The 26,430-nt window shown below is 39.8% G+C and overlaps 1 protein-coding gene and 1 long non-coding RNA gene across 2 annotated transcripts in view; one reads left to right on the top strand and one right to left on the bottom strand.

Moving 5' to 3' along the window:
• Window positions 1-2,388: 2,388 nt before the first annotated feature.
• The window catches only part of LOC110291151 (tyrosine-protein phosphatase non-receptor type substrate 1-like), a 46,507-nt gene continuing 22,465 nt past the window's right edge, over window positions 2,389-26,430 (bottom strand). The window contains exon 3 of the mRNA XM_021158124.2: window positions 2,389-2,498. Coding sequence (XP_021013783.1) covers window positions 2,389-2,498 — 110 coding nt within the window. The remainder of the gene's footprint in view (window positions 2,499-26,430) is intronic.
• LOC147005677 (uncharacterized) lies at window positions 9,979-15,324 on the top strand. The gene is made up of 2 exons (XR_015046791.1): window positions 9,979-12,244; window positions 13,527-15,324. It is a non-coding gene; the product is annotated as an uncharacterized LOC147005677 (long non-coding RNA).

The raw sequence follows: 26,430 nt of genomic DNA, 5'->3' as shown, positions 1-26,430 counted from the left end.
CTCCAGTTCTGTCTTGGGGTACTGAAGAAAGTGGACTGAGTGAAAAGTTGCTGTTTCTTCTGGATTTCTTCAGCTTCCTTCCTATCTGAAAAAATGCGTACTTTTCATGAAGCTGTATATAGAAATGGAGTTTCTGACAAGTTTCATATAATCACTAATTTAAAATATAATTCAGTGGCATGAGTTATATCACACTAAAGATTTAATACACAATAAAAATATTTATTAGATACTCATCTTGAGATAATTATTGTTATAAAAAAATATTTATCAATGGTGGGTAAAAGAAACCATATTGTTGCCTGTTTTGAAGTGAGCTTCTACTAGGGTAAATAACAGTAATTAATAAATATGTAAGTAAGATGCTATCTTAGAAAATATTGAATGATCAGCAAAAAATATCCATATGGCTAATGAATTAAGGAGAATCATTTGAAAAAAATTTTTTCTGGGTGTCAAAAGAAAGAGGGATTTGACCAAAAATTATAAGAAAATTAAATAGTGGGCCATGGGGATGTGGTATAAGTGTATGTTATGAGGCTTTCATTGATCCTGGTTAAAAGTTATTAATGAAGATGGAGATGTGTATACTCTATTTTTCCATAGCCAGACTAAGAACCCATCATCTTATCATTTTCTGTATGTTTTGTCTCTCCCTTTTAGGTCTGCCAAGAACCCAAGTATACCAGTTTTGATATTTTTTTTTCTGCTTTAATTTTTTAAATCTCTGCCCCTTCCCACCATGTGTTACTTTTTCCATCATGTGTCTGATATCCATGACTTCTGAAATAACAAGTCTGTTTTCTCTTTTCTCTTCCATTCTCCTCTAGCATAAGGTTCCTGATATTTACACTTTGCCTGTAATGTCAAAATTCTTTGTACTTGAATAGATTATCCTTGACTTTTAAGTCCATCTTTATTTTTATTTTTTTCAATGTTTTATTTTTAAAATAATTACAATAAAATCCACAAGAATACAACTATGCATAGCATTAGAGCTCTGGGATAACAATGCATATGTAGAGAAAAAAAACAAGAAAATCTCTTTTGGGGTTGTTTTTTTAAGGGAGTCTTTGGGAGCAGTCTTCCACAGCTTCTCAAGACCCCCTGTAAGAAAAATGAAGGCAGATATTTAGAGTGCAATGTGGCAGAGTGTTAGTGAAACATTTAGAGAATCACCTCTGACTCAATATTTTGTTTATTTCTTACACATAATCTTAGTTCTACATTGTCCCTGATATAGTTTTATTCCTAGCTCTCCTATCCTGAGGGGATGAGATACCCATATCATAAAATTGTGGTGTATCATTGCAGCCTCACTCCTGAGTCATAGACCATCTCAAATATATAAATATTGGCCCATAATGTAGATTAATGTTTCCCATGGTCACTTTGTCTCATATTCACTGCAGTCACCTCAATCAGGAGCAGTTAGGCCAGTACAGCAAATCTTCCTTATGGGCCTATGTTTTTCATATTCCCTAGGCCACTTTGGGCATCTTTGTTGATCCAGGACTGAAAAATTCTGCAGTATGCATATATTTTCTTGGAGCTTGTGGTGTCTCAAACTGTTTAATGAGATTCTTGAAGAACCTCAGAAATGGCCCATTATCACAGATCCTAACACTGTGTGATGACATGGCCCTGCTATTGATCCTGCCCCTTATATGTTAGTCCATAGACTGAAAACTGTCTGGTGTGTGGTGAGTTGAATATGCTTGACCCAGAGCATGGCACTCTTTGAAGGTGTAGCCTTGTTGGAGTAAGTGTGTTACTGTGAGCATAGGTTTTAAGACACAGTCTTAGGTGCCTGGAAGCCAGTTTTCTCCCAATGGCCTTCAGGTGAAGATATAGAACTCTCAGCTCCTCCTGCACCATGTCTTCCTGGATGCTTCCATAATCCCACCTTGATGATAATGGACTGAACCTCTAAACCTATAAGCCAGTCCCAATTAAATGTTGTACTGTATAAGAGTTGCCTTGGTCATGGTGTCTGTTCACAGCAATATAACCCTAAGACATGGTGTTTTGAATAAGAAACATTGCCTACATCCTAAGATATTTGTACCTTGGTTTTCAGTTGGCAGTTCTGTTTTGGTAAAATTTAGGTGATAGACACTTGCTAGAGAAAGTATGTCACATAAGAAGAGCATTGAGATTCAAACCTTTTTGCCATTTAGAGTTTGTTCATTCTGATTCATAAATTCTGCTAGAATGTGAACACTCTTCTATCTATTTTGGTTTCCACTCTTCTCCAGCATAATGGACTCATTTGACTCTGGAATAACAAGAGGCCAAATAAATCCTTTCTTCTATAAGCTATTTTAGTCATGGTGTTTTGTCACAGAAACAGAAAGTTCATATAGCTATAACCATTGTAACTTACATTCAGGCCTTCTGCTTCTTGTGCCTGTACATGACAAAGACAATAACCAGAAGAAGTTTGGGTCCAAGGAGTGCAGCTACTATGATTTTAGCAGTATCTGTTGTCTTCTGCTCTGAAAGTAAAGTAACAGGAAAAACCATTAGAAAAGTCACATGCAGTTCTTCATCAGTGGTCTTCTCTTGACCCATCTGTGGAATCCTAAGCCTAATAAAGCTCTGAGGATGTCATATGTGTTCTCTGTCCCCATTCAAAACACAAGTTCATCATTACAAAGACATCATTACGTCATTACAACACATTATTACAAAGGTATCTATTTGTCCATTGGCCTTAAGTAAGTTTATTAACTTGTCCTTCTAAAGAATTTGTACTCAGTATCACATGAAAATAAAATGTACACAAAGAAGATTAACCTTCAATCTGAAACTTTTTCAAGGCCTATCAACTGTTTAGAACTTCAATGCATTGTAGATTTTGGCATGTTGAAGATCCAGAGCCAAATAATGTTGAATATTATTTAGTCCTGTTAATAGCCATATATAGTCTTTTGTACCTGATAGAACAGCTTTGTGATAATTAGGTGAATCATGTGGAATGTAAAAGCAGAGTTCTAGTTTTTTAAGAATGTATTTACTTAGAAGACTACAAGTTTCAACTAATGCACATACTAAGTGTGTTATTAGAGAGCATCTGAAGATTGTAACATCTTTCTCAGCAATATTGTAACCCACCTCTTTCATGTTTCTAGTAATAAAAGTTCTTGATTAATGACTTGCTATGTTTTGTTACTAAAAAAATTAAAATAAAAAAATAAAAAAAAAATTGTAAGTTGCTTCTACAGTGGGCCTTTAGGTATCATGAATCTGTGTTCCTGGAACATAGTCACTGATATTTACATCAGAATGAACATGCATTCTGTGAGTCAGTGACTATTATTTGAATTCTGCTCGAATGACTTATCCCTAGGGAGGATCACAAGGCTAGTGGAATAGTGAGATGCTCCTTATTGGTGGTAGTTAGCATAATCCATAGGATAGTGTCTTTGGAACAAAACAGGTTCAGTAGCTCAAGTACTCAGGAATAGCTGTGAACAGGACATACCCATGAAAGAGGATGATGACAGACTGCCTTGTTTAGATAAAAGGCATGCTGGAAAATTCCATGTTCTTGGTAATGAAGGGATCATGGTGAAGTGGCAAACAGCCCGGTGAAAGCACTTTCTTGAAAACATGAAAAATATGAATGAAAACTGTATACATAACAGTCTGTGAGAATCATTTTTATGGTTTGGAACCTCAACCATCATGTAGTCAAAGTCCATTCTAGTGTAGATACCATCTCAAATCTTTCTCATGAAAGTAATTAATTTTGAAGTTAATGAAAGATCAAAATATATTTTAAGAATAGAAACAGGCTGGGTGCATAGTTCCCTGGGTGCAGTGTTTGCCTGATATATTAGAGGCCGCGGATTCAATCTCCAGTGCATCACAACCAACAACACAAATAATTTAGTAGCTTGTGTCTATAATCCTTTTTTTTTTTTTTTTTGGTTTTTTGAGACAGGGTTTCTCTGTATTGCCGTGGCTGTCTTGGAACTCACTTTGTAGACCAGGCTGGCCTCGAACTGGTGGCGCACGCCTTTAATCCCAGCACTCGGGAGGCAGAGGCAGGCAGATTTCTTTTTTTTTTTTTTTTTTTTTTTATTTGGTTTTTCGAGACAGGGTTTCTCTGTGTAGCCCTGGCTGTCCTGGCACTCACTTTGTAGACCAGGCTGGCCTCGAACTCAGAAATCCGCCTGCCTCTGCCTCCCGAGTGCTGGGATTAAAGGCGTGTGCCACCACGCCCGGCGGCAGGCAGATTTCTGAGTTCGAGGCCAGCCTGGTCTACAAAGTGAGTTCCAGGACAGCCAGGGCAATACAGAGAAACCCTGTCTCAAAAAACCTTTTTTTTTTTATTACATATTTTCCTCAATTACATTTCCAATGCTATCCCAAAAGTCCCCCATACCCTCTCCCCCACTCCCCTACCCACCCATCCCCACTTTTTGGCCCTGGCGTTCCCCTGTAGTGGGGCATATAAAGTTTGCATGTCCAATGGGCCTCTCTTTCCAGTGATGGCCAACTAGGTTATCTTTTGATACATATGCAGCTAGAGTCAAGAGCTCCGGGGTACTGGTTTGTTCATAATGTTGTTGCACCTACAGGGTTGCAGATCTCTTTAGCTCCTTGGATACTTTCTCTAGCTCCTCCATTGGGGGCCTTGTAATCCATCCAATAGCTGAATGTGGGCATCCACTTCTGTATTTGCTAGGCCCCGGCCTAGTCTCACAAGAGACAGCTATATCTGGGTCCTTTCAGCAAACTCTTGCTCGTGTATGCAATGGTGTCATCGTTTGGAGGCTGATTATGGGATGGGTCACCGGATATGGCAGTCTCTAGATGGTCCATCCTTTTGTCTCAGCTCCAAACTTTGTCTCTGTAACTCCTTCCATGGGTGATTGTTCCCAATTCTAAGAAGGGGCAAAGTGTCCAAACTTTGATCTTCTTTCTTCTTCAGTTTCATGTATTTTGCAAGTTGTATCTTATATCTCGGGTATACTAAGTTTCTGGGCTAATATTCACTTATCAGTGAGTACATATCATTTGAGTTCTTTTGTGATTGTGTTACCTCACTCAGGATGATGCCCTCCAGGTCCATCCATTTGCCTAGGAATTTCATAAATTCATTCCTTTTAATAGCTGAGTAGTACTCCATTGTGTAAATGTACCACAATTTTTGTATCCATTCCTCTGTTGAGGGGCATCTGGGTTCTTTCTAGCTTCTGGCTATTATAAATAAGGCTGCTGTGAACATAGTGGAGCATGTGTCCTTCTTCCTAGTTGGAACATCTTCTGGATATATGCCCAGGAGAGGTATTGCTGGATCCTCCGGTAGTACTATGTCCAATTTTCTGAGGAACCGCCAAATTGATTTCCAGAGTGGTTGTACAAGCTTGCAATCCCACCAACAATGGAGGAGTGTTCCTCTTTCTCCACATCCTCGCCAGCATCTGCTGTCACCTGAATTTTTGATCTTAGCCATTCTGACTGGTGTGAGGTGGAATCTCAGGGTTGTTTTGATTTGCATTTTTCTGATGATTAAGGATGCTGAACATTTTTTCAGGTGCTTCTCAGCCATTTGGTATTCCTCAGGTGAGAATTCTTTGTTTACCTCTGAGCCCCATTTTTTAATGGGGTTATTTGATTTTCTGGAGTCCACCTTCTTGAGTTCTTTATATATATTGGATATTAGTCCCCTATCTGATTTAGGATAGGTAAAGATCCTTTCCCAATCTGTTGGTGGCCTTTTTGTCTTATTGATGGTGTCTTTTGTCTTACAGAAGCTTTGTAGTTTCATGAGGTCCCATTGGTCAATTCTCGATCTTACAGCACAAGCCATTGCTGTTCTATTCAGGAATTTTTCCCCTGTGCCCATACCTTCCAGGCTTTTCCCCACTTTCTCCTCTATAAGTTTCAGTGTCTCTGGTTTTATGTGGAATTCCTTGATCCATTTAGATTTGACCTCAGTACAAGGAGATAGGAATGGTTCAATTCTCCATTCTTCTACATGATAACCACCAGTTGTGCCAGCATCATTTGTTGAAAATGCTGTCTTTTTTCCACTGGATGGTTTTAGCTCCCTTGTTGAAGATCAAGTGACCATAGGTGTGTGGCTTCATTTCTGGGTCTTCAGTTCTATTCCATTGGTGTACTTGTCTGTGACTATACCAGTACCATGCAGTTTTTATCACAATTGCTCTGTAGTAAAGCTTTAGGTCAGACATGGTGATTCCACCAGAGGTTCTTTTATCCTTGAGAAGAGTTTTTGCTATCCTAGGTTTTTTGTTATTCCAGATGAATTTGCAGATTGCACTTTCTAATTCGTTGAAGAATTGAGTTGGAATTTTGATGGGGATTCCATTGAATCTGTAGATTGCTTTTGGCAAGATAGCCATTTTTACAATGTTGATCCTGCCAATCCGTGAGCATGGAAGATCTTTCCATCTTCTGAGATCTTCTTTAATTTCTTTCTTCAGAGACTTGAAATTCTTATCATACGGATCTTTCACTTCCTTAGTTAGAGTCATGCCAAGATATTTTATATTATTTGTGACTATTGAGAAGGGTGTTGTTTCCCTAATTTCTTACTCAGCCTGTTTATTCTTTGTGTAGAGAAAGGCCATTGACTTGTTTGAGTTAATTTTATATCCAGCTACTTCACTGAAGCTTTTTATCAGGTTTAGGAGTTCTCTGGTGGAATTTTTAGGGTCACTTATATATACTATCATATCATCTGCAAAAAGTGATATTTTGACTTCATCTGTTCCAATTTGTATCCCCTTGATCTCCTTTTGTTGTCGAATTGCTCTGGTTAGGACTTCAATTACAATGTTGAATAGGTAGGGAGAAAATGGGCAGCCTTGTCTAGTCCCTGATTTTAGTGGGATTGCTTCCAGCTTCTCACCATTTACTTTGATGTTGGCTACTGGTTTGCTGTAGATTGCTTTTATCATGTTCAGGTATGGGCCTTGAATTCCTGATCTTTCCAAGACTTTTATCATGAATGGGTGTTGGATCTTGTTGAATGCTTTTTTCTGCATCTAACGAGATGATCATGTGGTTTTTGTCTTTGAGTTTGTTTATATAATGGGTTACTTTGATGGATTTCTGTATATTAAACCATCCCTGCATCCCTGGAAGAAAACCTGCTTGGTCAGGATGGATGACTGTTTTAATGTGTTCTTGGATTCGGTTAGCAAGAATTTTATTGAGTATTTTTGCATCGATATTCATAAGGGAAATTGGTCTGAAGTTCTCTATCTTTCTTAGATCTTTCTGTGGTTGTGTCTATAATCCTAACACAGGAGCATGGAAACAAGAGGATCAGAAGCATGATTTCTTACTTGCCCATGATTATGAGACACTGTTTGGTAGTTAGTTTTAAATGTTACCCCAACCTAGAATTGCTCAAGAGGAAAATTGCAGTTAAGCACTTGATTAAATTGAGTTGGTTTCTTGGTGGGTCTGTAGAGGACTGTCTTGATTGTTAATAGACATGATAATTAGATAATAGACATGATTGTTAATAGACACGATAGCATCACTCTGAATTCATGTGGTATCATTTTTTAGACACTGGACTCCATAATGTGAATGATCAATGAAGAAAGCAAGCATTACACAGCAAATAGAAATTATGGGTGTAATTTTCCTCTTTAATCCTGACTGTGGATTTGGCATTTGAGTTTTTGCCTGATTTTCACAGTATTTAGTTCCTGCCCAATTTCTTTGGAATTATCACTAACACAAAAACATTTCATTCCTTGTGCTTTTCTTTGTCAGGGTATTTTATCACCATAACACAAGTGAAAGTATATCATTGCCTGAAATTGCACACAAACAAGAATCAAGTGGTCTTTGTGGGACCATAGGAAGAAACAGAAAGCTGACCATATGCAGCAGCATTAAGATACAAATTCTATTGCCTCTTACCTGCTCTTCTCTCTAAAATAATAGCCATCCCATGCTCCAGCTTTCTGATGAGTTGTGGTGTATTTCATTGTTCCTGAGTGTGATCACATGTCTCACTTAGACAAGTTGTTTTATACCTGTGATGATATTTATATTTCTCCAAAATGGTTTGCTTTGCTACATCCAACATAGTAAACATTCTTGCGATTCTGACCTGGAAAGTGGCCTGGACGGTACACTCAAATAGGAGAAATCAAAATCTGATACTCAGTTTGGTTCTGATTAATGAACTTGGGGTTTTGAAGATCCCAGTACCAATGAGTAACCAGAGTCTAATTGTTTTACATTAAATTAGTGGCCAATTGTTTTCCACAGAAAGTAATTATTTTACACAAGGCATTGAAATCAATTGCCTCCAACTTCAAGGAATGCTATAAGACCAAACTAAACCAGGAAAAACAGAATATGGAAAATCATATCTTTCGAGTAGGAATAAAGCTCAAGCAATAAAATCTTCACATCCGGAGAATATAATTTCTAGCTTGGGTCCTTGGAATATCATATTTAGCTTGGACCATGCTAAATAAATATGTGAAATAATTTTTTTTTAAAAGTACTGCCCTTGTTCCCAGATTTCTTTCCTCCAACACAGGTTCTGCAAGTTGAGCTTCAGTAAAGTTCAGTTAGGTCTTCTTAACCATCCTAATGACCAACCATAAAGAACTATTTTTTCTTTTTCTTTTTTCTCCTTTTTCCTTTTTCTCCTTCGATTTTTTCCTCTATTTTTTTTTTCAGAAGCTGTCTAGTACTTAAGCTTATTCTCTTTGGTACTATGGGATGCACTGCTCTTTCTAACTCTCCACAAGTAGTGCATCATGTGTCTAGAAAGACTAATGGAATGTAAGAGAAATGACAAGTTTACACAGCAACCCTGTAGAGAAATATCACTATAGAACCAAGACTTAAAAATAGTCAAGAATATCCTTTGAGAAACTCTATTGCAGACATTTGAAAATTCAGATAAAAATCAATAAAGTCTCCAAAAATACCATATTCAACACCCAGTATCAGATGGGTGATATGACATTTTGTAAACGTTAAGAGAAACTGATTTCAACATTTTATCACATTGGAGTTCATTTCTTGAGGTCTAAAGATTTTAACGAACAAATCTGATGAGGATTTAATGGTGAAATAAAACCTAATTTTGGTGCCCACAAAAGACTATGAAAGTAATTTTGAAAAATTTAAAATACTGTCCATTTGAGATCATCCTTGGACATTATAGATAATTCCATTGAATGTAATGATGACATTTGTTTTGAATGAAAATAGTTATTATCTGAGAATTCAGTGTGTATATCATTTGCCTTTCATGAGCATATGTGACAGAGCCATCAGAGGGTATTGTTATGCAATATCTAAGTAGCTCCTAATCTAAGGGAGTTGGTGCTTTTTAAATATTACTGTTTTAACAGGTATGTACATAGATAATTAGGTGACCCAGTGTTTATCTAGCTTGTGAACTCACAAAAAGGTCTGTATTCCAAGTGCAGAGGTTTAACCTTGGCATGAGGAGAGTCCTGAGAAAGGCTGGAATTTCTAGGAGTCAGTAGTAGATGCAAGCTGTTAGTTCAGGTACTCTCTCTGTTCCCTGACATGTCTCACAATTCTTTTTTCTTCAGCTTAATTTTTCAGCTTAATTTTTCTTAAGCTTAATGATCAGAAAAAGCCTAAACCCAGTCTTTTATTTACCAGATCTACATCATCAAGGCTCTGATCATTGTTAATAATTATCAAAATTTCTTAAATTTATATAAACTCTGTGAGTCCTGGATCAATAGTCCCAACCACCATTTTCTTAGAGTAGAACTAAACACACAAATGCACATTTCTCTACAGGTTTACATAGTCTGTTCTTCATGGGTAGCTGGGCATAGCTCTTGCAGTTTCCTGGTACAGCAGACAGCAGTCTTCAGTAACTATTCTCATATAAAAACAGAAAGATAACACTACTAAAATTAAAATGATTCCTTACAAAAATTTGAATTTATGTAAGTAAAAGGGTTAGTGAAAGAGGAAAATTACTGACCACCAGAATTCTCACCCCAGAGTACATTCTGAACTCTCACACCAGAGTCAGACCCCCTCTCAAATGAAAACTGTTCCGGGGACATTTCTGAGATAAGGGTTTCCTGGAACGAACCCAGTCCTACCCCTCCCAACTAAGGACTGTGCCAGGGACATCTTTGAGATAAGGGTGTGAGTAAAAACCTCAGTTTCAATGAATCAAGTACATGGCCAAAGTGTGGGACGCGGTTGCAAAAGCACTTTGGAAAAACCCTTGGTTGAATCACTTAGTGACGTAAAAACTGTATTTTCCCTGCCCTCCTCCCCCCTTGCCCTTTTCTTATAAAAGCCTGTGAAAATTTGGGCTAGGGGCCGGATCTCCTCTGCACCTGCTGCATGAGGTCCGGCCCCAGATATCTGGTATATATGTGCTTTTTGTTTGTTTTGTCTGCTTTCTTGTCGTTGATGTATTAAATCTTACTCCCTATACATCTTAAGTACCGGTCTCAGTGTCTTCTTGGGTGCGTGGCTGACCCGAGGCTTGAGTAAGTGCCTCCCTTTGGGAGTTTGGACTCTTTCATTTGGTGCATTGGCCGGGAATCAGCGCGTTTACCCAGAAGTCCTGGACCCACTCAGAAGTAAGATTTACTGTTCTGCTTTGGTCTGGTGTCTGTGTTCTGTTAGTTTCTGATCTGGTGCGATCGCTGTTTCGGTTTTGCAGACGCTCAGTGTGCAATGTGCACAGTGAGACCGCGCTCCGGGTAGGAGCGTAGGGTGTGGACAGACAGACGTGTCCAGGTGTCCACCGTCTGTGCGCCCTGGGAGACGTCCCAGGAGGACAAGGGGAGGACTAAGGACGCTTAGTGGACCCCTCTGTGCGAGATCGTGGGTTCGAGTCCCACCTCGTGCTTTAGGGTGCGAGATCGTGGGTTCGAGTCCCACCTCGTGCTTCTGGTTGCGAGATCGTGGGTTCGAGTCCCACCTCGTGCCTCTGTGCGAGATCGTGGGTTCGAGTCCCACCTCGTGCTTCAGGTTGCGAGATCGTGGGTTCGAGTCCCACCTCGTGCTTTGGTTTTTTTCTTTTTGTCTCAGTCTCGTGTCTGCTTTTGTCGTGTCTGCTATTATTCTAGAAATGGGACAATCTGCTGGGTGTGTAGGTGTGGAACTGCTGCATTTGTGTATTCTGAGATTGTGGGTTTATTCTGGCAGTCTGCACCCCAAAAAAGATGTTCCAAGGGAGACCCTGGAAGGAGTGCCCAGGGTACAGAACAGTTAAAAAGACCTGGCTGTTGCCTGGCAGAGTGAAGGAGAGAGAGAGTGTACTCTCTGCCAGGGCGGGAGTGGATGTGGAATCCCACCCCTATCAGGAAAAGGAGTCAATGTGGAATCCGACCCCGTCAGAAAATAGTGTTTGGCTGGTTGTGTAAGTCCAGGCGTGGACGAGTGTGCTTGTTTGTGGCCACATGAAAAGACTGTGTGTGTGTGTGTGTGTGTGTTAACCCTTTGTCGACTGTAGACTTGGACTGACGTCAGGACAAAATTTGTCAGCAATAGTTTTAAAAAAGGAAAAAAAAGGAAAAAAAACTCAGTGCTGGTGAGTCCCAGGCTGCTCAAAAGAGCTCTGAAATGCAGAGCTGGGCTAAAGATTTCCGGCTTTGGCAGCGCGGGTAGGGCTTTGATAGCAGCAGTGGCGCTGAGGTTCTGGCTTCTGCAGGCACGGCAGAAGCAGAGGCTGTCTGTGCCCCGAGTTGTAAAATGCTGATAGTGAGTGCAGCGGCCTGCCGGCCCCCCCCCCTGCCAGTCCCGGAGTGGCCGTGAAGCCTGCCACAGCTGGGGAGGGGCCGACTACAGCGTCCCTCTTTTGGTCCCCCCCCCCCCAGAGTCTACCCGCACTCCCTTGTGCCGGCCTGGCTGCGTGCTCCCTCCCCAAAGACAGTGCAGAGAGCACCAGGAATCTATCAGGTAGTTAAATAGTTAAATTGCAGCCTCTGCCTGCCAGCGTTTGTTTGCCACTCCCACATTTCCGCTGTGGCGCGCGGCGGAGACTCAGCCTTTGCCTGCCTCTTGGGTGGGAGAAAGGCTCATTCTCCTGTCCCCTGTATCCTGTCTCTTGCTAACTGTTAACAGAAAAAATTGTGTTCATCTTGGAATATCAGTGGTCTGGTGTAGCTAGATGTAAAAGCTACACTCCCTTCTCTGCCCCATGTGTTTTCTCTTCTCAGGCACTGCCCTGAGCTGTGTGAGTTTGTTCTAAGCTCCGGTGAGAGAGACATGCAAGGTAAGGAGCACCAACGGGTCTAACTGCCAGGCTCTGATGAAGGATAGAGGTCTGCAAAAAAGAGCTGAGAGCAAAGCTTCAGCAGACTCAGAAGAGATAGGTTAACAGTGAAAAGAGGTAAAAATAGAGATAAAGAAAAATTAGGTCTGAAATGAGAAAGATACTCTAAATGAGAAATATTTAAAAGAGGAACCAGTAAAATGAGGCTGGCAAGTACAGAGACCAGAGTCAGAATCAGAAATGTGCTGTAAGACAGAAAAATAAACCAGGGTAGTCGAACTATGAAAAAGTTAAGTGACAGAATATAGATGTAATAATTAGATCCATTGCAGTTAAGAAACAGGAGTAAAGAGAGATAAATGACAAAGACTAGAACTTAGCACAGTGATACTTGCTAATAATACTAGCACTTAGAGATGATCTGTAAGAAATAAGGAGCCAGAAAATTTTCTAAAAAAGATAAGAGAAATGAAATGCTGGTCACAAAAGTCAGGGAGACTAGAAAACTTAGTACCTGGCAACAGAAAAAAAGAAAGCTTTTGGCTAAAGATCAGAGTGTTTGCTGTTAAAGAAAAAGAGCACTGGGTGAGAGACTGTCCTAACAAAAAGAAGAGGAGCCCCCCCTCATGACCAAACCCTTCACCTGTTTGTGGCTGAAAGTAAAGAAAAATCAGAAGGGGTGCTAACACAGAAGCTGAGTCCTTAAAAGAGACCGGTGGTCTACCTGTTAAAAGCAGCTAAAAAGAGACTGTGTTTCATATTCCTCCACTGACCAGTGCAAAGCAAGTTTAAAAGGTTCCTGGATACTGCAGGCCTTTGCAGACTGTGGATTCCAGGTTTTGCTGAATTAAAAAGATAAACAGCCCTTCGTATGAAAAATAAAAAGAACAACCTTGGATGGCCTTAGATGCTATTGAGACTGCCCTAATGTTGTCCCTAACTTTGGGACTCCTAGATGTGACTGAGAACAAAAGTATTGCCAAAGAGGTTCTTACTCAGAAATTGGGACTTTGAAAAAGGCCAGTGGCTTACCTATCCAAGAAGTTACACCCTGTTGCCAGCGGGTGATTTTCTTGCCTGAAAGCTATTGCTGCCATAATCTGCTTGTCAAGGACGCAGATAAACTGACTCTGAGACAAAACTTGGCACATGCCCTAAAAGTGTGGTTCAGCCCCCTGACCGATGGCTGACTAATGCTCTGGAAAACATGATCCAATTGTTCCCCTGACTGATGGACATATTATCAGAGCTTTTTGTTGACTCATCACTGACATTCTGGCAGAAGGAACTTCGGCTCAGAAGGCTGAACTCCTGGCACTAACCCAAGCCCTGCGGTTGGCTAAAGGCAGAGACCGAGGTGCCGAGACGACGAAAAGCGGTGGCTCACCGAGGCCAGAAAAAGACTGTGATGCTGATCCCAACCCCCACCACCCCGCGCCAAGTACGTGAGTTTCTGGGGACGGCGGGCTTTTGCAGAAAGAAAAAGTCCCATTCACCTGGACTGAAAAACACCAAAAAGCCTTTGACAGCATAAAGGCAGCCCTGCTTGTTAAAGACGCTGACAAGCTTACTCTGGGTCAGCATGTGACTATACCCACTACCAGAGTTTACTGCTCCTTGGCGGATGACTCCACTCCTGTACATCAATGTGCTGTGATGTCCTGGCTGAGGAAACTGGAACAAGGAGAGATCTGACTGATCAGCCTTGGTCAGGTGTGCCTGCCTGGTACACAGATGGCAGCAGCTTTGTCACAGGAGCAGCAGTAGTTGATGGAAAGCAGCTCATATCCATGGGGCCATCTACCAACAGAGGGGGCTACTTACCTCGGCAAGTAAAGATCAGATCAGCCTTGTCCTGAGAGTTTGAGCTGGTACACGGACAGCAGTAGCCTCATGATTGAAGGGAAGAAAATTTTTCCAAGGTTCAGAGTGCCAAAAGCAATAGTGTCAGATAATAGCCCTGCTTTGTTGCCCAGGTAAGTCAGGGTGTGGCCAAGCATTTAGAGGTCAAATAAAAATTACATTGTGTGTATAGACCTCAGAGCTCAGGATAGATAAAAATTAGTTTAAAACTCTATGACAGACCTTGACTAAATTAATCGTGGAGACTGGCATGGACTTGGTGTTCCTTCCCTATGCCCTATCTCTTGATTCAGTTTTACTCTGTTTAAAATCCTTTATGAAACTCCTATGCCCATCATAGTCTTAAATGATGTGTTTAAACCTATGTTGTTAATAATGCTCTGTATGCTAAGTTAAAAGGCTTGTAGGTGGTCTGGTCACAACTGGGAAAAATTGGACTGAGTACGCGGACGACATTGCTCCAGGGATCCCAACAGCTGAGACAGTGAACGAGCTGGGTACCCCAAGGACATCTCACCAGTTCCAGCCAGAGATCTGATCTACGTGCACCTACATCATGCCCAGACCCTCAAGCCTCGCTAAAAGGGCCCCTGCCTAGTTCTGTTTACTAATGCTTCTTATTCTGTTTTTGTTCCCATGTTAAAATAGAGTCTTTCATTTGGTGCATTATGCAGTATCTGAAATTCTAAGATTAGAATTATTTACTAAAAGAAGGGGGGAATGAAAGAGGAAAATTACTGACCACCAGAATTCTCACCCCAGAGTACATTCTGAACTCTCACACCAGAGTCAGACCCCCTCTCAAATGAAAACTGTTCCGGGGACATTTCTGAGATAAGGGTTTCCTGGAACGAACCCAGTCCTACCCCTCCCAACTAAGGACTGTGCCAGGGACATCTTTGAGATAAGGGTGTGAGTAAAAACCTCAGTTTCAATGAATCAAGTACATGGCCAAAGTGTGGGACGCGGTTGCAAAAGCACTTTGGAAAAACCCTTGGTTGAATCACTTAGTGACGTAAAAACTGTATTTTCCCTGCCCTCCTCCCCCCTTGCCCTTTTCTTATAAAAGCCTGTGAAAATTTGGGCTAGGGGCCGGATCTCCTCTGCACCTGCTGCATGAGGTCCGGCCCCAGATATCTGGTATATATGTGCTTTTTGTTTGTTTTGTCTGCTTTCTTGTCGTTGATGTATTAAATCTTACTCCCTATACATCTTAAGTACCGGTCTCAGTGTCTTCTTGGGTGCGTGGCTGACCCGAGGCTTGAGTAAGTGCCTCCCTTTGGGAGTTTGGACTCTTTCATTAGCACTCTCTAATATCTTTCCAGGAATTGCTATCTCTAATTCTCCAATCAGCTAGAAAAACAGAGCACTAACTTTTCATATGCTTCTACATCATTTTCTAATTCTCTGAACATCATTTCCTTATCCCAGTAATTCCATACTCTCATGTACTTTCCTTCTAATACTATTTAGTCCTAAATCATATATAATTTCCTATTTTTTCTGTTTATTCATTTTCTTCCTGAGACTAATTTAACTTTTCATCCTTAATGTCCCCAAGTTCACCCTGACTGATTAATGCGTCAGTCATTGGACCAGAGAGTATATGTGCTTCCTCCTGATCCCAAATTTAAGGCCAATTTTGTCAATGAATTATTTCTACAAAGGACCATGTAAGCTTTTATGGACCTTATTGTTATGCTGTCTAGATCTTTTCCCATGGACTAAAAGGCCAAGTTGAAGGCCTGTTCCTCATCCTCCACAGCCCCAAGACGATCCCCATTGCTCATTCCTGAAAACCACATCTGTTTCAATGACTATGGTGTGATTAGCTCTGAGTAATGGGTGGGTGTCAGGGGGATATAGTCCCCAAAAAGAAAGACTGAAAGTAAAGTAGTAAAGACAGTAGATCAGCTTCAGAGCAACAGCAACCACCATCACATGTGGGGATCATGGAATCAATGGCCTGGTGACTCTCCAGGGGTAGGAACAGTGTCACACCTCTCCTTACACAGCCATGCTGGACCTGGCACCAAGGAACCTGAGTTTTCCAAAATCATTGGATTTGCAGACCTCCTTATTGTTTCATGAGAGGGGAAAAATATTCACAGTGATGTACCTTTATCTAACTAAAACTCTTACATAATAACAAGTCCAGAAGAATTACTTTACTGCAAATTTGCCTTGTACCCTGAGAACAGCTGTGTCTCAGGAACAATTGATTTTCAATTATTTCATTAGACCAGATTACATGTTCTCAGGGCAAGAATTCAACATCCCTATTGCTTCCCAACTACTAGAGTTTTGACTGTAAAACTACTGACTCAAGAGTTAAGATCATAAGTTCACTAACTGTGTTAGGGAGTGATCCTTTAATGAGTTTGTCAATAAATGTTCTATTAAAAAGTAGGGCCTCCCCAGGGCCGGTTGATCACTGAAAAAGCAACACAATTATGGCTGGTTCTGTAAAGATGTTACAGCCAAAGTCTGGGTCGTGGTAAGAAAAATATTATTACCATGCTAAAAAAAAACCTACTGACTCATAAGGTGATTGAATAAGGAAAGAGATTGCAGCTAAACTAAAATTTTCATGTAATAAAGGTGCATCTTGGTTTGCTGTGTGTATATACATATATATACACAGACACACACAGACACACACACAAAGCGGAAAGACATGAATTTCTTCTTATAACATCACTCAGACAGCTGGGTGCCTAAATAACTGGCACACTATAGGATTTCAGGTGGACTGTTGGAATTTCACCCAAAAGAGGACACAAATGTTCATGAAAAAAATCTAAACCAGAATGGAGGCAGAGAAGATACTGTAAAGAAATGATATAAACTTGAGGTTGTAACAAGTTTTAGGTAAAAATAGGAAGGGTCAAGATGTTAAGAGTTGGATGAGATCTTAGTTTCTTACTTATTTAATCTATATATGTTAACTCATCAGTGGAAATATGTATGAAACTTGTGAGAAGTGGGAATGAAATCTGACTTTAACATTTTACTTTGTTGTAGCTATCAGGTTACATAAATATTAAGCATGAATGCTACCTCTTTCATTAAAAAGAGGCCAATTTTACACATAGACAAGAAGGTGGGGTGGAGACATCACAAGAGATATAGCACTACACTCCCTCTTATGTGCACTGACCACCACATTGTGGGTTTTAATGACTGATGGTTGTCCATCTTGCTTAACCTGTCATGTGAGTAATGTGTCATCCTCATGGGCAGATAGGTTCACCAGAGACATCTGGTCCAGTTGTAAGTTCTATTCTTGTTTAAGTATAGAAGCCAATTATCTGTGACATATTTCTATTCTTTAACAGGTCAACTGAAGACTCAAAAGATAGAACTACTGCACCTGTCACATGACATCAGATTCCATATCCATGCTGGCTGTTGGTTGATCTAAGGGAGAGTAGAATTGAAAATTACTAATAAAAGCGGAGATATATTGAAATGAGTCATTGGCAGACCCCAGAGAAGAGCTACAGTGGTGAGAAACCCCCCCTGTTACAAGTGCACCTTGGGGTCAGAATTAGTGTTTGGTATAGAGCAGATCACAACTAAGTACAGCTCCTAACACAGAGGAGCTCGGGCAGTGGTGGATTGAAGATTCTAAGAAGTGAAATCAATAAGCATAACTCTCAGATACACTATGAAAAATAAATGCCTGAAAATGCTGGGCATGAGGAATGTAAATCAAAATTAATATAGCTTCAATAACTTCTGTTAAAAATAAGTACAATTTCCTTTAGGTGTTGATCATCGACTATGATCCCTACTGTGTGGTATTTATGAGTACTTGTTTGGGAAATATGAAAGAACCATCCTGATCAGATAGAAGCTGGAACTCAGATTCAAAGGCAACTCCCACAGATGGTATGAGACAAGTTGGCTCTACCACAAAGAGTGCTTCCTTAAGATGTGATATGGCTCACCTTAAAGAAGATCTGAGTGCAACCTCCCTGGTTCTCAGCACGATTTTTGCAGAAGACAATGTAGGAGTGCTCTCTTATTTGGGGTCCACAGTACTATAAAAGTGAGAGTGATCCTTTCCATTTTGAATCATTTCAGTGTGATGGTCTGAGTATTGAGTATTTTTGAATCCATATTCCTTAGGGAAATTGGTCTGAAGTTCTCTTTCTTTGTTGGGTCTTTATGTGGTTTAGGTATCAGAGTAATTGTGACTTCATAGAATGAATTAGATAGAGTACCTTCTGTTTCTATTTTGTGGAATAGTTTGAGGAGAATTAGAATTAGTTCTTCTTTGAAGGTCTGATAGAAATCTGCACTAAACCCATCTGGTCCTGGCCATTTTTTTTTTTTTTTTTTGGTTGGGAGACTGTTAATGACTACTTCCATTTCTTTAGGGGATATGGGACAGTTTAGATCATTAATCGGATCCTGATTTAATTTTGGTACATCGTATCTGTCTAGAAATTTGTCCATTTCATCCAGGTTTTCCAGTTTTATTGAGTATAGTCTTTTGTAGTAGGATCTGATGATGTTTTGAATTTCCTCATGTTCTGTTGTTATGTCTCCCCCCTTTTCATTTCTGATTTTGTTAATTAGGATACTGTCCATATGCACTCTAGTGAGTCTGGCTAAGGGTTTATCTATCTTGTTGATTTTCTCAAAGAACCACCTCCTGGATTGGTTGATTCTTTGAATAGTTCTATTTGTTTCCCCTTGGTTGATTTCATCCCTGAGTTTAATTAGTTCCTGCTGTATACTCCTCTTTGGTATATTTGCTTCCTTTTTTGTTCTAGAGCTTTTAGGTGTACTGTCAAGTTGCTAGTGTATGCTTTCGATAGTTTCTTTTTGGAGGCACTCAGAGCTATGAGTTTTCCTCTTAGGAACACTTTCTTTGTATCCCATAAGTTGGGGTATGTTGTGGCTTCATTTTCATTAAACTCTAAAATGTCTTTCATTTCTTTATTTTTTCTTCCTTGAACAAGGTATCACTGAGTAGAGTGTTGTTCAGCTTCCATGTCAATAATGACTTTCTATTATTTATGTTTGTATTGAAGATAAGCCTTAGTACGTGGCGATCTGATAGGGTACATAGGATAATTTCAATATTTTTGTATCTGTTTAGGCCTGTTTTGTGACCAATTATATGGTCAATTTTGGAGAAAGTACCATGAGGTGTTGAGAAGAAGGTATATCCTTTGTTTTAGGATGAAATATTCTGCAGATATCTGTTAAATCCATTTATTTCATAACTTTTTTAGTTTCCATGTGTCTTGGTTTAGTTTCTGTTTCCAGGATCTGTCCACTGATGAGAGTGGGGTGTTGAAGTCTGCCACTATTATTGTGTAATGTGCCTTGTGTGCTTTGAGCTTTACAAAAGTTTCTTTAATTTATGTAGCTGCCCTTGCATTTGGAGCATAGAAGTTCAGAATTGAGAGTTCATCTTGAAAGGTTTTATCTTTAATGAGTATCAAGTGCCCCTCCTTGTCTTTTTTGATAACTTTGGGTTGGAAGTTGATATTATTCCATATTAGAATTGCTACTCCAGCTTGTTTCTGCAGACCGTTTGCTTGGAAAATTTTTTTCCAGCCTTTCACTCTGAAGTAGTGTCTGTCTTTTTCCCAGAGGTAGATTTCCTATAAGCAGCAAAATGTTTGGTACTGTTTGTATAGCCAGTCTGTTAGTCTATTTCTTTTTATTTGGGAATTGAGTCCATTGATATTAAGAGATATTAAGGAAAAGTAATTATTGCTTTCTGTCATTTTTTTGTTGTTGTTAAAGTTGGGATTCTGTTCTTTTGGCTGTCTTCTTTTAGTTTTGTTAAAGGATTACTTTCTTGCTTTTTCTAGGGTGTAGTTTCTGTCCTTGTGTTGGTGTTTTACCTTTATTATCCTTTGAAGGGCTGGATTCTTGGAAAGATACAGTGTGAATTTGGTTTTGTCATGGAATATCTTGGTTTCTCCATTTATGGTGATTGAGAGTTTTGCTAGGTATAGTAGTCTGGGCTGGCATTTGTGTTCTCTTAGGGTCTGTATAACATCTGTCCAGGATCTTCTGGCTTTTATAGTCTCTGGTGAAAAGTCTGGTGTAATTCTAATAGGTATGCCTTTACATGTTACTCGACCTTTTTTTGCTTGCTGCTTTTAATATTCTCTCTTTATTTAGTGCATTTGTTGTTCTGATTATTATATTTCCAGAGGAATTTCTTTTCTGGTACAGTCTATTTGGAGTTCTGCAGGCTTCTTGTATGTTCATGGGCATCCCTTTCTTTAGGTTAGGAAAGTTTTCTTCTATAATGTTGTTGAAGATATTTGCTGGCCCTTTAAGTTGAAAATCTTCACTCTCATCTTCTCCTATTATGCGTAGGTTTGGTTTTCTGATTGTGTCCTTGATTTCCTGGATGTTTTGAGTTAGGATCTTTTTGCATTTTGCATTTTCTTTGATTGTTGTGTCCATGTTCCCTATGGAATCTTCTGCACCTGAGGTTCTCTCTTCCATCTCCCGTATTCTATTGCTGATGCTTGCATCTATGCTTCCTGATTTCTTTCCTAGGGTTTCTATCTCCAGAGTTCTCTCCCTTTAGGTTTTCTTTATTGTTTCTACTTCCCTTTTTAGATCTTGGATATTTTTGTTCAATCCCATCACCTGTTTGATTGTGTTTTCCTATAATTCTTTAAGGGAGTTTTGTGCTTCATCTTTAAGGCCTTCTATCTGTGTAGCTGTGTTCTCCTGTATTTCTTTAAGTGAGTTATTAATGCCCTTTTAAAAATCCTCTACCAGTATCATGAGATATGATTTTAAATCTGAATCTTGCTTTTTGGGTATGTTGGGGTATTCAGGACTCACTGTGGTGGGAGTGCTGGTTTCTGATGATGCTGAGTTGTCTTGTTTTCTGTTAGTAAGATTCTTACATTTGCATTTTGCCATCTGGTAATCTCTGGAGTTAGTTGGTATAGCTGTCTCTGGCTGGAGGTTGCTCCTCCTGTGATTCTTTAGCCTCTGTCAGCACTCCTGGTATTCCAACTGTCTCCTGAGTCTCAGTGGTCCAAGAACTCTCTGTAGGCAAGCTCTCCTCTTGCAGGGTAGGTGCCCAGAGGTTTGGAGCTCATTTCTGCTTCCTGGCTGAAGATGAAGGTCCAAAAGAGACCCTGTTCCAGCAGCTTTGTTGCTTCTGCTGCCCGTGCATAATTCTTGTGCAGACTGTTCTTTCTCCTTAATAGCTCTTAATTTCAATGGACTCAATTCCCAAATAAAAAGAAATAGACTAACAGATTGGCTACACAAACAGGACCAAACATTTTGCTACATACAGGGAACCTACCTCAGGGACAAAGACAGACACTACCTCAGAGTAAAAGGCTGGAAAACAATTTTCTAAGCAAATGGTCTGAAGAAACAAGCTGGAGTAGCCATTCTTATATCGAATAAAATCAACTTCCAACCCAAAGTTATCCAAAAAAAAAAAAAAAAAAAAAAAAAAGACAAGGAGGGGCACTTGGCAGTCATCAAAGGTAAACTCTTCCAAGATGAACTCTCAATTCTGAACATCTTTGCTCCAAATGCAAGGGCGTCCATATTCATTAAAGAAACTTTATGCAGCCGGACATGGTGGCACATGCCTTTAATCCCAGCACTCAGGAGGCAGAGGCAGGCGGATTTCTAAGTTCAAGGCCAGCCTGGTCTACAAAGTGACTTCCAGGACAGCCAGGGCTATATATAGAGAAACTCTGTCTTGAAAAACAAAAAACAAAACAAAACAAACAAATAAGAAAGTTTATGAAACTTCAAAGTACACAATGTACTGCACAAAATAATAATGGGAGACATCCACATCCCACTCTCAGCAATGGACAGATTCTGGAAACCGAAACTAAACAGAGACACATTGAAACTAAAAGAAGTTATGAAACAAATGGATTTAACAGATATCTATAAAATATTTTATCCAAAGAAAAGGATATAACTTATAAGCACCTCTTGGTACCTTCTCCAAAATTGCCCATATAATTGGTCACAAAACAGGCCTCAACAGATACAAAAATATTAAACTTATCCTGTGTACCCTATCAGGTTACCATGTACTAAGGCTGATCTTCAATAATTGAAAGCCCACATACACGTGGAAACTGAACAATACTCTTCTCAAGTTAATTTAGTCAAGCAAGAAATAAAGAAAGAAATTAAAGACTTTTTAGAGTTTAAAGAAAATGAAGCCACAACATACCCAAACTTATGGGACACAATGAAAGCAATCCTAGGAGGAAAACTCATAGCTCTGTCTGCCTCCAAAAAGAAATTGGAGAGAGCATAGATTAGCAGCCTGACAGCACACCTAAACAAAAGGAAGCAAATTTACTGACGATTAGTAGAGGGCAGGAAATAATGAAACTCAGGGCTGAAATCAACCAAGTGGAAATAAAAAGAACTATACAAAGAATGGACCAAACCAGGAGCTGATTCTTTGCAAAAATCAACAAAATAGATAAACCCTTAGGCAGTCTAACTAGAGGGCACAGAGACATTATCCCAATTAACAAAGTCAGAAATGAAATGGGAGATTTAATAACAAAATCTGAGGACATCTCCAAAATCATAAGATCCTGCTACAAAAGGCTATACTCAACAAAACTAGACAACCTGGATGAAATGGACAAATTTCTAAACAGATATCAGGTACCAAAGTTAAATCAAGATCAGATTAACGATCTGAAGAGCCTCATGTCCTCTCAAGGAATAGAAGCAGTCATTAATAGTCTCCCAACCAAAAAAAAAGCCCAGAACCAGATTGGTATCGTGCAGAATTTTATCAGAACTTCAAAGAAGACCTAATATGAATACTCCTCAAACTATTCCACAAAATAGAAACAGAAGGTACTCTAACCAATTTGTTCTATGAAGCCACAATTACTCTGATACCTAAACAACATAAAGATCTACCAAAGAAAGAGAACTTCAGACCAATTTCCCTTATAAATATCGATGCAAAAATACTCAATAAAATTTTTGCAAACAAAATCCAAGAACACATCAAAATGATCATCTATCATGATAAAATAGCCTTCATCCCAGGTAGGCAGGGATGGTTCAATATATGTAAATCCATATATGTAATCCCACATATTAACAAACTCAAAGAAAAAAAAACCACATGATCATCTCATTAGATGCTGAGAAAGCATATGATAAAATCCAACACCGGTTCATGATAAATGTCTTGGAAGATCAGAAATTCAAGGCCCATACCTAAGCATAATAAAAGCAATATACAGCAAACCAGTAGCCAATATCAAACTAAATGGAATAAAACTTGAAGCAATCCTACTAAAATCAGGGACTAGACAAGGCTGCCCACTTTCTCCCTACCTATTCAATATAGTACTTGAAGTCCTAGCCAGAGCAATTAGACAACAAAAGGAGATCAACTGGATACAGATTAGAAAGGAAGAAGTCAAAACATAACTTTTTGTAGAAGATATAAAAGTATACATAAGTGACCGTATAAATTCGACCAGGTAACTCCTAAGCCTGATAAACAGCTGGATATAAAATTAACTCAAACACACAGTGGCATTTTTCTAAACAAAGGACAAACAAGCTAAGAAAGAAATTAGGCAAACACTACCATTCACAATATAAAATACCATTGTGTGACTCTAACTAAGCAACCTAAAGATCTGTATGATAAGAACTTCATGTCTTTGAAGAAAGAAATTCAAGAAGGCCTCAGAAGATGGAAAGATCTCCCATGATCATGGATTTGCAGCATTTGTAGAGTAAAAATGGCCATCTTGCCAAAAGCAATCTACAGATTCAATGCAATTCCATCAAAATTCCAACTCAATTCTTCACAGTGTTAGAAAGGGCAATTTGCAAATTTATCTGGTATAACAAAAAAAAAACCTAGGAGAGCAAAAACTGTAGTCTCCCCTCCCCCAGCCTGAAACCTGCTTGCTCAGGGGTAGAGTTTCCTGCTCACTTGTTCTGCCACGCCCACTGCTGGACCATGCCACTTTGCTGTTTGGAGCCACACAAGTGCTCACCCTGCTACTGGACCCCGAGATTATTTGGTGGGAATCAGGTCCCCTCCCCCTTCCTTCATAACTGTCAGAACAGTAAAATTGAGCTTTGATCAGAGTGACCATTGACTTGGCACTGTTCTTTCTTCCACCCTGTCTAGTTCCTCTCTTGCAGCCCGAGTTGCCATCTCAGTTGAACCTTTCGTTGAGAGCTGCTGGTCGGCTGCAACAGTTTGGCGCCCGAACAGGGACCTGAAGAATGGCAGAAGGATGCTAAGAGAACGCTGTTGGTGTGGAGCTCCACAGGAAAGGCAAAGGATCTTCGTATCAGGCACCAGAGCAACAAACAGGAACACATGCTAGCGCTAGCTTAAAATTTCAGTTTTGTAAGGTGTTGCTGAGGGTGTGGTAGGATACAAACTAAGCTTAAATCGGTGCTAACTCAATGCTGTTTCTGCTTAGGTCAGCAGCGTATTAATCGAAACTAAAAATGGAATCAGGCGGTCGGCCGCAGCTTTTTAGGAAGCTGCTTCAGGCAAAAGAAAGAAGGGTTTAAAGTTATAGATCAGGCAGTTGCCCTTAGTTTTCAAGAGTTGTTTCAGGCCAGAGGAGTAAGGCTTGAAGTACAATTAAGTAAAAAAAAATTTAGGTAAGATAAATAGCTGTTGCCCATGGTTCAAGGAAGAAGAAACAGTAGATTACAAAACCTAAGAAAAAGTTGGTGAGGCCTTAAAAATCGTTCAGGCAGATAATTTTACCTTAGGCCTCTGGGCACTCATAAATGATGCTATAAAAGATATCACTTCTCCAGGGCTAAATTGTCCCCAGGCAGAGCTTGTGGTATCTCAGGAGGAGTGCCTATCAGAGAGAGCCTCCTCAAAAAAAGATCTTCTTAACTCAAAAATTGATAAATGTGGAAACTCGGATGATAAACTGATTTTTAACAAAAATCACTCAGATAGAGGAACTGCCAATTATTTTAATGAGAATTGGTTCTCTTATAAATCTCCCGCTCCACCTATAGTCCCCACCTCGGGAGGTGCTACTCATAGGGACACACGACTAAACAAGTTAGAGTTTAAAATTAAGCTTCAGAGGCTGACTAATGAGCTTCGAAAACTAAAAAAGATGTCAGAAGCAGAAAAGAGTAACTCTTCTATAGTTCACCAGGTGCCGCTAAAAAGAGTTGTGAGTCAGGCTCGTGAGAAAAGACAAAATATGTCTAATACGCTAGCCTTTCCTATGGTCGAGGTAGTTGATCAACAAGATACTAGGGCCAGACATTACCAAACCTTAAATTTCAAGTTAATAAAAGAGTTAAAGGCGGCTGTTGTACAATATGGCCCTTCAGCCCCATTCACTCAAACATTACTAGACACAGTTATAGAGTCACACTTAACCCCCTTAGATTAGAAGACTCTTTCTAAGGTTACCCTGTTAGGAAGAGATTTTTTGCTTTGGGATTCTAAATGGTGAGACGCCAGTAAGAAAACTGCTGCTTCTAATGCTCAGGCTGGTAATTCAGACTGAAATAACAACATGCTTTTAAGAGAGGGTCTATATAAGGGACAGACAAATCAGATTAATTTTCCCGTTACAGTGTATGCACAAATTGTGACAGCCGCATGGCGTGCTTAGAAAAGGTTGCCAGTCAAAGGAAATATTGGTGGAAGTTTAGCTAGCATTCTACAGAGTTCTGATAAACTATATCAGGACTTTATAGACAGGCTGTTAATTTCAGCTAGTAAAATCCTTGAAAGTCCAAACACGAAAAGTCCTTTCATTATACAATTGGCTTATAAAAATGCTAACACAATTTGCCGAACTGCGATTCAACCGCATAAGAGACAGACAGATTTGATGAGATATGTACGTCTTTGTGCAGACATCGGGCCTTCCTGCGAGATCTCGCAGGAAACCCACACGCAAACAATGTTCTCGAAAAAATGAGAAAATAATACATGCTTTAAATGTAAAAGTTTGGATCATTTTAGAAGTAATTGTCCTAAGAACAAGGGTGCCAAGGGTAGACAAACAGGCCGTGCCCCAGAAATATGTCCCCAGTGTAAAAAGGGCCACCACTGGACAAAAAAATGTAAACATAAACCAGGGGTTTTAAGCCACCCAGTGCCAAAAAACAAGGAAAGGGGTCAGCCCCAGGCCCCGAGTTACTCAAAAAAGACAGCTTATGGGGCTATAAATCTGCTGCCCAGCCAACAAGATCAGTTCTTGAGCTTGTCAGGTCAACCCCAAAAAAATACAAGACTAGACCTCTGTTCCACTGTCCACACAGTATTAACCCCAGAAGTGAGAGTCCAA

The sequence above is a fragment of the Mus caroli genome, unplaced genomic scaffold (assembly GCF_978045245.1).
Source record: "Mus caroli unplaced genomic scaffold, Mus_caroli_1 scaffold_3, whole genome shotgun sequence".
Classification (NCBI taxonomy): Eukaryota; Metazoa; Chordata; class Mammalia; order Rodentia; family Muridae; genus Mus; species Mus caroli.
This window is presented reverse-complemented; position numbering and strand designations above follow the sequence as displayed.